Source organism: Neopelma chrysocephalum, unplaced genomic scaffold, assembly GCF_003984885.1.
Source record: "Neopelma chrysocephalum unplaced genomic scaffold, ASM398488v2 Primary Assembly neopelma1_65, whole genome shotgun sequence".
Classification (NCBI taxonomy): Eukaryota; Metazoa; Chordata; class Aves; order Passeriformes; family Pipridae; genus Neopelma; species Neopelma chrysocephalum.
This window is the reverse complement of record NW_020897722.1, coordinates 5,869,780-5,887,306: the sequence shown is the minus strand read 5'-3', so window position 1 is coordinate 5,887,306 and position 17,527 is coordinate 5,869,780. Positions and strand designations below refer to the sequence as shown.

The window sequence follows — 17,527 nt, the reverse complement described above, 5'->3', positions numbered from 1 at the left end:
CAACATTGTAAAGTCCCTATTTGAGTGTGTGAGACACTTGTTTATTGACGTGATAAATTTAAACCACATGCACACAGAAAAACACAACACTTGCTTATTTGCAAAGCCTGCTGAGAGCTACCACACCACCTTGGATCCTGGGCTCATTAGATCTCAATCTAAACAAGGTCAGGCCAGGTCAGCACACTTGAATGAATGACATTCAGAGGAGAGCCAGTGTTTTCTCGTGATTAAGGAGGTGGGAGTCTTCCACTTGGAAGCTTTCCAGAAGGCCTGAAAAGGTGCTAAAAGGGATATTGCCACTGGATGCCATATTCTGAGTAAAAGGCAGACCCCCAAATCTTTCACACTTATGCTCATAAAAACCCATGTCAACTTTGCACGGGTACAGAGATGTGAGTTCAGGCATCTTCCAGCAAATTGCCAAAGTTTATACTGTACCCTGTCCATCTGCAGGCAAAGTGCTGTGACTGCCAATACAGTGCCTTTCATCAATGCCAGTTTCCAAATTTCTGAACTGTGTGTAAATATAGCAATATGCTGTAAATAGTCTAAGACATCTGCCTCAAAATATCTGGAGGCTTCAGCTGTGGCAGTTTCAGATACCGGTTAAAGTTTTCCATCATTCTTTGTAATCTGGAAATACTGCACAAATTTGAAACATTTTATAAGTGGTCTTTATAAATGAGCTTACCCACATAAATGGGGAGCCAGCTCACACTGAAGGGAAGCATTTAATAGTGTAGAGCAGCCCTACTAAGCAATTCAGAACAGAGAAAAATAAGTAGAACTGCAAGAGAAACCAGTAGAAAGATGTTCAGGTTTTCTTGAAGATATCTGACCCTTTTTTATTTCAGCAAGAGTGGCAGAACCAAAGAGGTGTATGTTTCCAGGGACTGCACCTGCATAAAAGCTTGTACTGCCAGGGGACTATGAACCATAATAGCTGAGCAAGCAGCACCCAGATGGGATTAACAGCACACTAATTGTGTTGTATTTTCAGCAGAGCACTAAGTGCATTTTTAAATTTGTTTCCAGATTTATAGTTACACAAAAGTCCTTGACTGTCTTATACCTGAGTAGAACTGAAGAAATCTCCTAAAGACTTCTGTTCCTCCTCCTCGCCCATCACTGCATCCAAACCTCCCACATTTGCATCCCTGGTTGCCCGTTGCCAGCACAGAATAAAGTTGATGTAGTCAGAAACTCTGAAGAACTGCCACAACCAACCGAATACTCATCCATTAAATGTTGCCTTTATGATTCGCCTGTGTAGGTCTGAACTTTCTGCCTGATCAGGAGTTTGGCTTTGCTGCCAAACCTATAACAGTAACCACAGACCAAGCCACAAGACCAAATTCACTATTTATTAGTAACAGTGAATCCAGCTCCTCCAAAACCAACAGACTTTTATCCTTTCCTCCCAGCACAGCACCACAAGTCTGTACAACAGCAAAGCAAGCAACAGCAGAAATTCAAAGGAAAAAATAACAGCGACAAACATATAAAAAGGGCGTCAAATTTTTGAACTCCAGAGAGTTCAAAATGGAGGGGAAATAGATTATATGGTTTATTTCATAGTAGAAGCATTGTATCACCTTGTTTGTTCATGAAGCTCATGTTATTTCATAACTTTTAATACAGAGAAATGTCAAAAGGGGCTTTGTTCGCTGACCAAGAACTACCGACCCGTCACATAATGGCTTCTGCTTACGAGCAGCCTCCTGCCCCAAAAATGCCCTGTGAACAATATCAGCATGCAAAACGTCCTGTTCCTGCCTTACACAATACATATGAACCCTGATAAATAACTGGCCATCTGCCGGCTTAAAAACAAAAAGCAGAATCTATAAACACAGTTCAAAACCCACAGAGAAGAAAGGCTGGCAAACCCTTACACACAAGGTTCATAAAAGAGAGATTGACAAATGATTTACTATTCGAGGCTGGCCACAGAGCTGTGCTCCAACTACAGCTAGAGAATTTGCATAGAACAGTTCATGGCCATACTGAATTTAAATAATTATTTTCTATCATCTAGAACCTTTTGAAAAGAAGTATGACCAGACATGAAATTTCATTATCATGCAGAAAGCAAATTTTAAATGAAAAGCAATATGTAGAAGTACTCCTCCTTACATCATGTCTGTTGCACTTACAGAGGAAGATTTTTTAAAACTTATATGCTGCTCAAAGAAAAATAACAAATTTTTCATAAAAGCTAGGTGTTTTTAGAATCTCAACTCCTTGCAACAAAAACACTGGGAATAATTTATATTAAGTTGATTTGGAAAAGTTTCTGTAGTTTCAACCCAGGCAGAGAAGCCTCAAACAAGTTCTGCAGGAAACCAGATTTAAATAAGAACAGGCTTTTTATCTTTCTGCTCCAGGAAAGGATTCTTTTTGTGGTCATGTAAATGCCTTTTTTAAAATAAAATAATAAAAAAAGCCTCCTTGTGCACCCAGCTATAGTATCTCAGGAGCACAAGTGATCAGGTAGCACTCTAAATCTGCAGCTGTAATTTAGAATAGATGCACCTTGATTAGCTTGAAACCCAGTTTAATTTAAAACTATGTGATCTTTGCATGTCTCATAGATTTACAGCCAACTGTGAAGAGCCCATAAAGTGTTATCATTAGCAACCGCTGAATAAGAAGAAATTGAACAATTTACCAAATTAAAAGAAAGCATTTACAGGCACACAGAATGCAAGACTTACAGAACATAGCTTGTTGAATTCCACTTTATAGACTGTTTGCTCCCACAAAGTACATACTGCAGCAGATTAGGTTCTAAGGCATAAATTAGTATCATATTGTATTTCTCATTTTTCTCCACCGCTATCACAGCCCTGAATACAACAGTAATATTTCAGACACCACCGCAACTGCAGGCTCGGGGAATGCAGTTTTGCTTCATTTGCAACTACAGTGCTGCCAGGAATTTTCACATATTTGTTGAAGGATTTTGCTTACTCCCTTACCCTTAATTAAACCACGTTAACCAATCAGGAGAAGATGGAATTAAAAAAAAAAAAAAAAGAAAAAGAAAAGGAAACCCCTTGGAAGTCATTTGTATCCACATCCCTGTGGCTTACACACAGCCCTTTTAACCCCTCCCCAGAAACACAGAGGAATTTTAATACAAGGAGCACGAGACTGTCGCAGCACTCGGCGTTTTCACTGCCACCAAAGTCGTCCCCTTTGGGGTGCTGACAATTTCTTCCGAAGCTTGAAAAGGCTTTGGGCTGCGAGAGGAGTTAGAAGCAGAGCAGGGGCTGTTTTGAAATCCTTGCTGGAGAATTAGAAAAAAAATAAATAAACCAACCCCAAACCACGAGCTCGATCTCCTCCAATGAAAGAGGTACCACAGGGTGTAGGCAGGTTGCCAGGCGAGCTCGGCAGCGTGACCGCACTGCATTGAGTTTCTTTAATGAAAGCCAGGAAAGAACACATTACACAGTGTTTCTTCTGAGAGCCAGCTAGCCTCCAGTGATTGAAATCAATAAAAACAGTCGGCAAGGGGCCCAGTGGGGGAAGAGAGAAATCTCCACTACAGCATTCAGTTTGCTTTCCACTTTCTCCCTCCCCCTCTAAAGTTAAACTCTGAAGATCACCATGACAAGCTACTTTGCTTCCAGCGCTGGGAAGACGCTGGTGGGGATTTAAAGGAAGCCAGCACTTTCCTTCGCCTCCCTGCCTTCGCTCTCCCCCCAGCGCGAAGGAAATGAAAGGCTTGTTTGGAATTTGAATCTCGCCTAGAAAAACTTCATTGGACAAGTGCATCGTCCTGCATTTCAGGAAAGGGATGGATTTTACGGTCGGAGAATGCTAAAAGGTGAGAGGGGGAAGAAAAGCAGGAATCTGATCCAGCCAGAGCCCAGGAACAGGCTAGGATGTCCAGCCCGGCGGAGGGGACCTCTGGAGCTGCGGGGACTGCGAGCAAGCGCCTGAGATCATCCACATCCTAAGGCAGCTGGAACATTGGGAACACGTGACCGACACACCGACCCAGGTAAGCAGAACCTGCTTTTATCAACTCTCTGTACCGCGCCCAAAACCGGAGCGAGACCTTTCTGCCCCAGCCTCCCCTGCCTGCCCCGCGTCCGCCCTCGTTAACCTCGGGAGACTTAACGCTAAGCTTGTCCCGTCTGAAAACCGTGTCAGGCCACTAATCCTCGCTGAACTATAAACCATGCACAAAAGCCCTTTGTTTACCGGTTTTGTGCTGAATTTGCGAGCTGACAAGGTAGGACAGGGCCATCACATGAGTGCAGCCCCCCCAGGAGCTCCCGCTCCACGAGGGCCAAGGAGCAGGGAAACACGACTGACACCGCACGCTGGAGCAGACTGTGATCTGAGACAGTGCCAGTAATGGATTTCTAATATGGTCCATATTTATCTATTTTATTTATGTATTTTAATCACCATAGCAGCCACATAGAGAACATACTTGCACCGAGTTCCATGTGCTGCTCTGTACCATGAATTACAGCAGCGTGCATGCACGGGGGGCAAGGCTGATTGCTTTGTCAAAAAGAACTTTGCAATTAGTTGTTCCTACAGCCAAGGGGGATTTCTGGCACGTTGTTTAGGAACGACTGACACAGGTTTATGCAGCACATGTATATTCTTCCATTACCCTAATGCATGCAGGTTTTATCCCTAACAAAAATGGGAAAGGCACAGATAACAGATGTAGATCATAACATTCTTCCAAAGTTTTTGGCCAGCTTCAGATTATTTATGTAGACTTCAGTGAGACACGGAGGATGAAATCAAAGCCTGCCTTCTGCAAAGCAAGCAAAAATCATGATATCTACATCTCTTTTCCAGCAGCGGCAGGAATTCACTGGAACAGATAATAAATAGGTGCCTGTGGAGCAAGAGCAACAGTGCTTGTCCCCTCCATGCTGGTCATCATTAGATGTTGACAGCAACACACACGCTCAGTCCCAGGGAGGGCTGGGGAGGGACTGGATGCCTCCACTTCCACTTATTTGGCACCTCATGATCCCCAACCTGTAGGGTACAAAAGCCTGGTTGACTATGAAGGTAGAAAGAAGAGACTTCCAAGCATCTCCTCCCTTTCAGTATCAGCAGACAGAATGCACTAATTCAGTACAGCAAGTGCAGATGTATTTCTGCAGGTGCAATGCTGCTCTTTCCTTGGAAAATGCACGCCTTTTAAGGGTTATTTTATAATTTTCACAACACATGGAAGTGGATGACTCACACACTTACAGAATGACCTGGAGAACACTTCCATGACCAAAAGTAAAGGATGTAAGTTTAAGCATGAACTGTTCTAATAAAGCTATGAAAATAGCTGAGGCAGTATTTAAATAGCAAGAAGTTTTTACACGGATTTATTAATCCAGTTTTGAACTTTTCACACAAAACAGTCACAAAATTATAGCCAAAACGTAATTAAAGAACAACAATTTACAACGAAAAAGCAAAATTGTGATTCATAACCGAATAGGACCCTATATGAGGTTTTGGTCATACCCACAGACCCATGATTCATTTTTCAAAACGAGTTCTGTGTTTTCCTCCCCTGCACAGATCCTTTGCAGAAATGATAGCACCTTCATAGCTCGGGAATCACAGCAATCACTCCCACACCAATCAACAAGTCTGTTTTGCATGGCTCTTGGAGCTAAATTTATCCTTATGCAGAAGAACTCATTGAAGTCTTTTTTTAACATTTCAAACAAGGAAAGCTTAGGTGGGTCTTACACAACACATATCACTTGTACTGACATTCTCAAGCTCAAGTGATATTCCTCCCCATTACTCCCTCAGCAGAAATATAAATATTATCTTTAAAGCAGAGTGTGGGATATTTTTGTTCAAAAGGATGTGTTTTTCAGAAGCCAAGTGGTGTGAGTTTCCACAGCACTTACTGTTAATGGAATATATTCTTTTCAACCACACAATATAGAAAAAAGGTATTTTCTCAATCAGAAGTTTTGATCAAACACAGACATTCTAGCAGTCATACCTCAAGGCACGATTTATCACTCTTCCTCAGTCATGTCAATGTTATTAAAGCAGATTCCCTGCACAGTGACAGAGTCCTTCCAACTTTCCCTTTAGAGTATGGAGATCTGGAAGGATCTCATGTTGCTTTGCTGAGTTGGATACAACAGAACAGAACTAATGGGAACCAATTTCTCCCATTTCTACTAGTCTTGATAGTCCCATATCTTTGGGAGTACTTTGTCCTCAATGATGAATCCCATCTTCACCATAGTCAAGAGTTCTTAACAGTTCATGCTAATTGTCCTTACAGAAACAAATGCTGGTAAAAGAGCTGTTTGAAAAGAGTCCACAAGGTTTTGAAACAGTCAGCAAAGTAGTTAAAATTATTTTAAAAGTGGAAGGACACACATTTTGGTTTAATCTCACCTATTTAAGATTTTATGAAGGGAAATATCTGGGATTATACAAAACAAGTTGAATGCTATTCAAAAAAATGTGGAAATTCAACAATAAAGGTGCAAACATCAGGGTCTGCTGAACGCCTGGATAGCCTGTCTTGGGTGAAACATAATACTCATGCCTACACTGGTGGAGAAAGAGCATTGCCATCCATTTCAAATGAACATAACCTGACACTTCTTGAATATGGTAAAGCTTCAAGGTGTTTCCTTTCTAATTTACACCGGTGGTTCACGTTCACAGTGCTGGATTCACTCAACTGAGCATATTTAGCTTTCTCAGTGTCAAGTTGACAGCTCCTCTGCAATGTACCCATTCTGCCTCAAAAGTGGAATGTAATTAACATACAGCTGGAGAAGGTACAGTTTTCCCATCTATTGGAAAGACTAGTGAAGCAGAAGACAAAATATTAAATGAAAAATAAATGGTTATCAATCCCTAGGAAAGGTGGTTTTCCTTACAATTCAAACGGGAATCCTTGCATTTGACTTAGGAAGACATTTTTGTTAGAAACAACAAAGTCATCAAAACCTGTAAAAACTTGATACCTCTTTACCAACAAGTTGTCACTATCTTCAGCTCCACAGTTCAACAGGATGCATGGCTAGAGGGAATGAATGTCCTGGGGTAGATACACTCTACTCTCAAACCCTCTGTATATTCTCCCACATATACCTCGACAAAACTTTTATTCATCAATTCCTCATTAGATAAAACTATCATCACTTGTAGTTTGCTATACTAAGATCTTTTTTAAAACCTCACAGAATGCATTTCATACATGCCTACATTCACATACACTCAACTGCACACACACGTGTATGCAGGAACATGCAATTTTCAATTTGTGGTGAACAAGACCCAAGAGAAGACACTCAAGAAAAGAGAGTGGGCAGGATTCATTTTGTTAGCAGAATGTGATCACTTCATGATTCAACAACCCTAAAACAGAAACCCACAGCAACACCCAGAACACGAGCAGCCCCTCAACTGTCCTGCACGTTCATACCGTGACAACCAAGTACAAGGGTATCAACAACCTCAGCGCATGTCTTGCCACTTGCTTTGCTTTACAATGGGATAAAGGATTTGGGAGACAGAGAATTGGACCCTCACTGTGGTTGTGAAAAGAGAGACATCTTAACACAAAACAAGGAATGAATGTGATGGACGTTATTGATTTTTGCATTTGACTTTATGCCTAGTGATAATCAGAGATGGCTGACCTAGGCCTTGCCAATTAATTTCTGTGAAATTATTCTTCTTCTAAATATTTATAATTTCCATTAATACACCACTGAACACTGGTATGCAGAATTTGAACCTGTTTAAAGAAACAACTACTATAAAGCTGTACTGTAAAACTGTATCTCAGGTACAGTTCAGTTCCCACTGAACATCCGATTTAAGTTTTGTCTCAAGGAGAATGGTAAAGGAGGAAAGTTTCTAAGAGCTGGCATGAATTACGCAGTCTAATTTTCCTTCAGGTCTGCTTGCTGCTCTTCAAATCACCATGATCAAGTGCAAGTGGCACTGCACAGGCTCATTTAACATGACTGGTAGGGAGAAAGAATTTGAATATATTGTTTGGGAGTTTGAAATGGTCTCCTGTTGAAAGTTCCTTAAGGAAATTCCATCTATAATTTCAGCATTTTGAAAGTCTCTGAAAATAAAGCACAATCCATTCCCAGATCCTGTTTATTTAGCAATGCTCTACATGCTTTCTGCTCTTGTGAGCTCCCTGATAACTATAAATCTGTGATACCAACTTTTAAGCTCTCCAAATTTATCACACAGCCCTGGAATACTGAAATGACATCTGGTTTTTATAGCATCAGGTGTGCCCTCATTATGCGTTTGTGAGGCAGAGCAGAAAATTGAAAAACAATTATGATTTAAGAACCTAAATTAAAACCTGTTGACTGTTTGGAAAAAATGTTCCATAAAACCTGTTTGTATTCCAACAGACCACACTGAAAGATATCATTGTAAAAGCAGCACAACACAAGGTGTTAGTGGTGTTTGCTTATTTTGGAATTAGGGCATCTAGCAAGTTATCCTAAAATAAAGTTGTATTAATCTACATTTCAATAATAAGTAGCTTACACATATTTACAAAATAAATACCAGAATTTACAAGGATTGAATTTACAACTCATGATAATTTCAAAGCCAAGTTTTACCTGCCAAAGTTACATTTTACATCTTTGATAAACCAAGTACAAACACAACAGAAAACAGCAGTTACCTACATAATTTTCAAGTTAAGTACAAAATAGAGTGGATAATTGCAGATGGAATAACATGTGAAATACAAGAATGCATGGACCCACCCACTAACAGGAGGATTAAGTTTATCACATATCTGTTCTGTTATCATGTAATTTCTCAGGGATCAAAACAAAGTTTTAAGATAGGAACAACAAGGAACTTCTTCATTGCACACAGGGGCAGAACAGCAAAAGGCACTGGAGATGGTCATTAGAAAATGCAGATGGTCAAAGGTAAATGTTTGAGCTGTTAGTGAACCAAGAGTCACAGGGATAATGGCTACAGTGGGATTAGACTGCAAAGCTTTGAAAGTGAAGTAGTTTGTGCTTGGCAGAAGAAAAGGAGAGCAAAGGAAGAGAGAGATTAACAGCAAATGGAAGGTCCATCTCGAGGGAAATCCTGATCTTCAAAACAAAATTAAAAAAAATTTAACTACTCTGGATAAAAGCCAAGATGTCAGAATTCTTTCTTGAATGGCAACAGAAAAGCTTTGTATTTCTGTTTACCTGGGAACAATACAACATACTTTGAAACAGAAAAATTAAAGTAAAATCAAAGTGAAAATAAGGATTCTACCTTAACCAGAGACAATCCGTTATTATGAATGTAAAATGAGCAAGCAGATATGATACTTCTCTGCTAAAGGTTAAATTAAAAGTCAGTATGTTTCCTAAAACATATGGAATAAAATTGCAATCTGCAAAGGGGAAAAAAATCAAGTTTGACGAAGAAATTTTCTCATTAATTCTTTTCTTTTCTTAAAAAATTAATACTTTCCCTTGGAATACTGGGAGCTAAAATTGTCCTGGAAGGTCATAAGATAGAAATGGAGATATGATCTCCTGCCAGTGATGCAAGCAGCATGGTTACTGGAGTGTGAAGTCAAGGAGAAGAGGGAACACCGGAACAGTTAGGGAAGCCAGGAAAACCAAAATCTTTCAAGATAGCAAAGACAAAACACTGTACTTCCTGCACAGATCCTTCCAGATTTGCTGAGTGAACTCTTCAGTTATTTAATGCTTTCATAAAATCTGTCATTGCCCCTTAAAAACTTTTGACTCCAAAAATTCCAGAGTAGTTTTCAAGCACTGACTTATCTCCCACTGTTCATAATCAGCCAGGCACCCAGGAATAAATGCAGAGATGCAAATTCATGACAGATTCCAACTTTCAAGATACAAACAGGAGCATGGTCCATCCTCTTCCTTGCTTTGAAAATGTTTGAAATATTTTTTTTTCATTTTTTTTTTACTTCTACACTCAGATCTTGCTATGATTAGACCAGGGATACAACTGGAAATGAAAGATAATAACCTGATTCATCAAACACACTCTTGACAACTGTCATGACAGGATGTATGGTTCATGTTGGCAGTTCAAGTCAAACTTTGCAACTTGCCCAAAGTAACATAAATTTAAACCCACTGTGGAACTTTGCTTAGAAATTTCTAACCTTCAGGCACGTGTTCAGCACAACAATATATCACAGACTTGTCACATCCACATTTATATAATTTAAGTACCTGATATCTTAAGTCTGCCATACCTTATGAAAAACAGGAGTAGGAAATCTGAAATAAATACATTAAATACATGAAACAGGGCCAGCAGCAAGGCCATGAGAGATTACAGTTGTGCAGAATGATGATGGACCTGGGCCCTACAGCTTCCATGCAATGTAAAACTGAGCTGAGCCACCAAAGGAATTCTGCAGGAGAGAAACAGTGAGCAAAACTCTACAGAGTTTGCATAACATTTTTCAACTCCCAGCTGGTAGTTATTATAGGGCATCTGAGAGTTCAGAAAGGTACCATACTGTGGCTTAACAACTGTAATTAACATAACTAACAGTTCTGGTCCATGCTTTCTAATGTTTAGGTGCAAGATTCAATTCCAGTTGCAGTTCAGGGCTTCTAAATTTCATGTGTTTTTAAGCATCAGCAGAGCCTTCTATTACTACACTGCTGGGTTAGGCTTGGCCAAGGGCAAGATGTTGTGATTAGCAAATCTTACACACTCATTTATCTAATGACTAATCTGAGATGCAATTTCATAATTACTTTGAAGATTTCTGCTGCTCTAAAGAAGGCCACGGGACTTACTCTAACAACTAGCCCAAAGAAGAACAGTGATATACACTGAGATTCAAACAGCACACAAAATGGAGAGAAATGCATAAACTCTGCATACACAAGGCCCTCACTGGCAAAATATATAGAATGTTCTTAAGTTGACAGTTTTATAACTCTAAATGGTTTCGCAAATGAAATCCAAACAAAAGAGCAGAGATGTACTCTAAATCACTCAGCAATTGCTGCTTAGAAAAACCAGCAACCACTAACTCCAGCAAACAAAAAGAGTTGCTTTAGGAAAGCTTAATGAATGGAAAAAAATGTCAACAGTTTTTGTTGTTGTCCTTTCGGCTTTATTTTTCTATACTCCTGAATCTATACACATAATGATTCAGTTCCCCCTGACAAATATTGTATGACCGACTATCAATCACATCAACTTTTTATACGTTGAGAGAAGTCAGATACCAAGTGATAAAGCGAGTTCAGGCAGAGGGCATATGTTAAGCAGCTGTGAGTCCATTTAAGCTGTCTATAGCCTAAAAGCTTAATGTCATTACACAGAGCTCTGATTTCTTCCTTTCCCGCCTTACACTGGAATACCCACATTATATAGAATAGAAATTGTTAACTTACTGGCAGAAATATAGTCACATACTGACTGCAGCAGAACAAATGCTCATAAATTAGATGCAGTATATTTTGCTTACAGTGAAAGATTTCACAACCAAGTACTTCTGTTTAGGCTCTAAAGAATGCTCTACATTTATGAAGAAATATCTCAGGTAATAGTTTCAGCAACAATTTAAACCTGTATAAGTTAGTACTGCTGCCAAAAGACACACTCTCCATTTTCTCCCACCTCTTCCTTGGGTTGTCACAAGTGTTTGTACGGTCTTGAAAACCCATTTGGGTAAAAATTACCTCTTTGTCGCTTCAAAAAGGTTACTTTAAAACCAAATCAGTTTCTTAATGTGATGTACTGTGAACATTTCTGTCAGCAAAAAGAAGAAGTGATAGAAAGGTGGAAGCAAGTGGATGTGCAGCTTGTGGAATCCCATTTTTTGCAGCCTCTGGCTGAAGACACCATTCCTTAAAATAAATATAAGTGTAAAAATATGTAAAGTAATAAATATAAGTGTAAAATACCCAGCGTTGCTATGGGTATCCGACCTTTTACATATAGGGATGATGAACTTCAGCTTTCCAACTCTTAAATTGTCACAGATCATTTGGTATTTGATGCTCCTTAGTAGCACCATGCATTGCACAGTTACAGGCTTTCAATTATTTCCCTCTAATTTCAAAATGACAGTAGGGGTCTAGTAAAGACAGAAAAAATAATTTTTGTTTCCAAAGGCCTGAACTCAGGTGTTTGATATTATAAAAAATATTTATAATTTGGACAAATATATTTTTCTTGCAGATAAGCAAGTAAATTTAAAAAATGGCAATAGATCACCAGTATAGGAATTTATAAATCTCTTACAGTGTACAGGACTCATTTTCACCATACTGAGGGTATGGTATTTCACAAAAGTGAAATTCCCCTCTGTTCTTCATCCTCTTAGGTGAGCTGCTGGTTCAGGTAGTTTCTCCCTTCAGCTGATGTTCTCTGGCTGCTGGAGCTGTGACTCCTTGAATCACAGGGTTTGACTGTTCAGCACAGACACCAACTTCCTGCCCATCAAAAACTCTGAGGCACAGCCAGGAAACAAACAGCCTGGGATACAGCCAGGTTCCAATGGAGCTGTCAGATTTTATAGCCATTTCAAGGTACAACTGCAATGAGAAGATGCTGGTTCTCTTCCTGCAGTTTAGAATGAGCAAGAAAATCCCCTTTATTCAGTATCTATTGATGAGTGGTCAACAAACACATCAGAAGCAAGGATTTGTGGCGGAAATAAATAGGTTTGCTTGCTCATTCTGAGGTGGGTAGTGGTAGCAGTCAATTATTGAATTGCTCCAATAATTTAACAGATGATGACTGAGTTAAAAATGAAATTAAACAAACAAATGCTGCCATCTATATAATAAACCATACCCATAACTTTATCAAGATACTTAATGTAATAAAGAAAACAGGTTATCTTCATATACTATACAAATACAAATACATTGCAAGATGTGGTCAAGGCAGTTAAAGGAGAACTATAAGTGTTGCCATCCTCTGTCCTTCCCTTTGCATTTCCTCTTGGAGTTGCATCACATCTGAAGACATCATTCAGTTCAGCAATGACTCAAAGCAAGCAGAGCGTCCTGTTAGGAGTTAAACTCTAGCAACCTTTTGAAAAGGTTCACAATTTTGTAAACAGAACATCCAATAATCACCAAAGCCTGTAACCCCACAGCGGGTGCACACTGTGATACAATGTAGTACCAGCAGAACACAGCAGAGCCATCGTAGGAATCAACTGAGTTTGAAATCTTACTGCCAAAACTTTAATTTGGTCTATCTAAAACTCTTAGGCATAGGCAGCATGCAAAAGTGCATTAGATATGCCTATATGTCTCTGAGTCCACTCATGTTATTGGCTAATTAGTAGAAAATCTTACACTTAACAGTGTGAAAAAGGAGTTCACAGCTTCTAATTCCAGAACAGGAAGAGGGATGGTATCTCATACCAATGATCCAAACACTGCCAGGATCTTGAGGCACAGCCACTGCGACAGAAGGTTATCAGACATCTAAACTGAGAATTTCCACCTGGAAACTGCTTTTATTTAGTGTCCGGATGGACTGTTCTGCTTTCTGAACCCATCCACAGAGAAATGTGTTTCTCTCTAATTCAAACTAATGTTCAACTATCAAGTTATCTTTTTGCCAAAAATATATAGCTAATCTAGAAGTACTTCAGCCAATCAGTGTATCTACAGCAGGAGTAAGAACTTAAATTTGACACACTGGTGTGCCTTTCTCATAAGCAAGAGAGTAAAAAAAAAAGAAAAAAAAAAGATTGTGAACTTCCACAGTTTAGTTGTTTTATGAAGAAATAAAAAAAAAAAAAAAAACAACAACCCAGTAAGCAAGCCAGCTTAGTAATTCTGCTTAACTTTGGTGGAAAATTGCTTCAACTTACAACTTTGTTTTCTCATTCAAATGTTCCATATAGGCATATGAAACTGATTTCCCAATACTTATAGACTAACAAAACACTGTAATTTTAACTATTGTTTATATTTTCAGTTCCTTCAGAAAAAAATTCCTTATTACCAGCACTGGACAGCACTGCAATTTGACTGGTCTTTCCCTAATGAAACTACTGGAATTTAAACATAAAAGTGTGCTATTTTAACATGAATGCCCACAACAGTAGGAACTATCCAAGTTGCAAACACATTTGTCTGACTTATTTTTATCAAAAGGGCCTTTTATTTTGACCAAAGTATTTGGGGTCATCAGTACAGAAGTAATGACACAGAGAAGTGTTCAGGTACAAAATGTCTAATTCTTCAAACATTTGGTTAATTTGTTTTCTAAACCTAAAGCAATATTTGATCAGTTGAACAAATATTTGAAATGCATTTGGCTAGTTATCTATTTAGTAAGAGAACAATTTTATTTAAAAGGAATTTTTTCCCTCTTTGGTCACCACAGAAGTTAGATTGAGCTCACAAGATTTTAAGTTGTTTCTTTTTTTTTTTACCCGGTCTCATATTAGACCCTTCCTAACAGATTATTCCTGTCAGGACACCAGTGGTAATGGGAAATGCTTTAGGAAGAGGAGTGATTTAATAACTAGATTTATTATTTACTAAAAATAAAAGCAGAAAAATAACTAATACAGCTCCTCTTACAAGCAACTGTCAAGTTTTTTGAGGCATTTTAATCTATTCAAAGAGCAGATCTACCGCCAAACTGCTTGTATATCTTTCCTTTTAAATAAAAAGCTGCTTTAAATCCACATTGAGAGGTGCCAGAAACAAAACCCATATAAAAGAGCACACAGACCTCTAAAGGCTTCTAAAATCCTTCGCCCCTAATAAAAGCATGTATCTTTCATTACTCTCTTTTTAGCTTCTTAGGTTAAGGTTTGCATTGGGATTTCAATCAAATTAGGTGTAATGTTTCTAATATTTATAATTTTCCTACTTCTGTCCAAAAACTTTTAAATCATCTGTCTTCCTTGCAAATTTATGTGGTTGCAGTAGGACACCAACTGCAGGTTCTCTGAAATACTTCTGAAGTTACACTGAGGGAGATGCCATTTGTGAATTCTGCTTTAGCATATGTTTGGTATGCAAAGTTATTTAAGTGCTGTACAATAAATAACACACCAACATAAGCTTTCAACACGTTTGGAAGTAAAGTCATAAAAACAGTCTTGTTTTGGCCAAAGTGCAAAAATTTACACGCAACAAATGTTACAAATAGGAAGCCACAAAATCCACTACAAAGACAGGCAATTTTGTAGTGTTTTTGTGGCTCTTCCTCCAGAGTGATAATCAGAATTAAAAAACCTAGACCACATCATACCTAACTTGCTGGGTTAGCAGGGCCTTTTTAGTCATGTCTCCATCTCACACGCTCGTCTGTAGAGAGATGACAGGCAGCAGTGTGAGGAATAAGCCACAGCAACACTTCTGTACCTTCATTAACACAGAATCCAGAGTACAAAGGGCTCCATAACAAGTGGAGAGGAAAATGGATTTATGGTATGGGTACAGGCAATACATTTTAAAGAGCTGTAGTGGCTCCACGGTAATTAACAACTCCTTGGGATAATTGTTCACAGAGTATCTGGCTCGTGGTGACTCTCTGGCAGCGATCTTGCAGAAATGAGTAATTAAAAACTATTACAATAAGATTAAGATGTCTTTGCCAGAACGAGCACTGGATATAGCAGAATTCTTCAGGAAGAATATGGGTGAAGGTGTTAGCTGCACTCCCACCAGTTCTTTTGGAAGCTCTGAGGTGCAAATATTCACTCAGTGCTCGTAGGGACACACCAGGCTACACACACACATGTGTCCAGTTGGTTCTGCAGTTGGTTGGTTATTTCCTGTCCATGTTGAGCAGGGCAGGTAACACTGAGGGTGGGAGGATCTCCAGGGTTAGTGTAGGAACACTGCTCCTGGCACATGATGCAGCACAGGGCTACTCAGCATCCTTCACTACGGGTTGTACTGATCAGCTTTGGTAGCTCTGTGTTATCACCAACGGGCTGGTTTGATGCCAGAATTTTATATGATCATTTGAGAAGCTTCTGGTATGAGATGTCAGCTGGATCACTGGTTTAGGCTTTCCATTACTGTCTGCTGAAGGAAGAGATCTCTCTCCAGTCACAATCCCTTCTTCTCAGCTTTTGAGTGCAGTGAATTGAGGAGGGGGAAGAAGTAAAAATACAGGGAAAATTTGTAACGATAATTCAGTTTTGAATGCTCACAGAGCTCACATGGCTGACATAAAAATCCCCCACAGTTGTGAGTAATTAAAAACTGTAACTCAACAGATAAAAAATGTTTGTAGGCAAAACCACAACTGGATCCTCCCTTGCAGTAAAACTGTCTAGTAAGGTCTGGACTTCTATATTTGCTCATATTATATCTGAAGGCATCTCAGTTCAAATGGTTTCCTGATCAAAGATAACATATGGCACCAGAAAGAAAGGAGTCTTTCCAGAGCTGTAGACTCACTGCACCTTCGGCACTGAATCACTACAGAACTTTTAAAATGGAATGTCACTGAAATGCCAAGCCCAATGTAGATACCGACACTAAACTTGCTGTGTTGCGCCCAAAAACTACAACAATCAAACAAAAGAATTCATATGCTCTACAAAGAGGATCTGTGAAGGGCACTTCTACCCTGGGAACAGTATTATCAAATACTGTTCCAGTCTGGAAGTTCAGAAAGGAAAGGAAACATTAGCATTTTTCTACTTTAAGAAGGGGAAAACAAAAATCTTTGAATACAACTCTCTTTATCAGCATCAAATTCATTATAGTAAGTAATTAAAAACCTGTATATTTCTGGTTACTGAAACATTTGTGGCCTAATATAGGGGGAAAAAAAGCACTAAGGAAGTCAGAGTTCATCCCTACTGTTCTTACAATGTGCATGACATAATGCAATAATTTGATTTTTTTAACTTACAGTAGCATCTCTCATACAGTTTGTTCCTTCTGTTCTGATTTACAGTATAAAATCCCCAAAATTATAAAAATACATTTCTGTGTTGGCTTTTTGGGTTTTGCTTTTTCTTTTTAATTACTTTATCGGGCCTTAAATCCTAGAAGTGCCCTTTCTCTGTCTGAAAGAAGGAAGCACCCTCTTATATACACATGCAAAAAGAACACTTAGTATTCAATCCTTTTAGCTGCAAAATCAAATGCCCCCCAATGGAACACAAAAAAGAATCAACACCAGACATACATTTCAAAGACATTACACAAGTGATCAAAGAAAAAAGGGAAGAAATCTGAAGTAAAGCTTCTTGCATAACAGCCTGAGCCCGACCCCTTGAGTCTTTTGAGCGGGATAAATATGTTTCAGACTGTGCCACTAATGTGGCATTTTAATGGTGTCAGACCTAGAAATAAAACTTCTTAGAGATAGATAATAAACTATGAAGTCTGTTATACCATTTAAAGGCCCAAATAAACAAATACACATTGTTCTTTTCCTGCCAAGAGTGGACATCACATCAATCCTGGTGAGGGATGCAACAGAGTTAAGAATGTTGTTGCTTCTTCTGGACAATGAAGTGAAACCACAGAAACCAGCAGGAAAAGCA

The 17,527-nt window shown here is 39.0% G+C and overlaps 2 protein-coding genes across 5 annotated transcripts in view; one reads left to right on the top strand and one right to left on the bottom strand.

The window, feature by feature from the left end:
- CUNH7orf50 (chromosome unknown C7orf50 homolog) overlaps window positions 1–17,527 on the bottom strand; it is a 117,781-nt gene that overhangs the window by 26,671 nt on the left and 73,583 nt on the right. The window contains exons 1-2 of one of the 4 annotated variants that reach the window (XM_027683430.1): window positions 3,329–3,548; window positions 1,076–1,171 (exon numbers count right to left, since the gene is read on the bottom strand). The exons of 2 other annotated variants lie outside the window; for them this stretch is intronic. In XM_027683430.1, coding sequence (XP_027539231.1) covers window positions 1,076–1,171; window positions 3,329–3,421 — 189 coding nt within the window. In that variant the 5' untranslated portion in view covers window positions 3,422–3,548. Of the gene's footprint in view, window positions 1–1,075; window positions 1,172–3,328; window positions 3,549–17,527 lie in introns of those variants that run through there. One more of the 4 variants, XM_027683432.1, reaches the window with a different exon arrangement.
- The window catches only part of GPR146 (G protein-coupled receptor 146), a 48,558-nt gene continuing 34,554 nt past the window's right edge, over window positions 3,524–17,527 (top strand). Inside the window, exon 1 of the mRNA XM_027683425.1 lies at window positions 3,524–4,015. The gene's annotated coding sequence lies outside the window, so the exon portion shown is untranslated. The remainder of the gene's footprint in view (window positions 4,016–17,527) is intronic.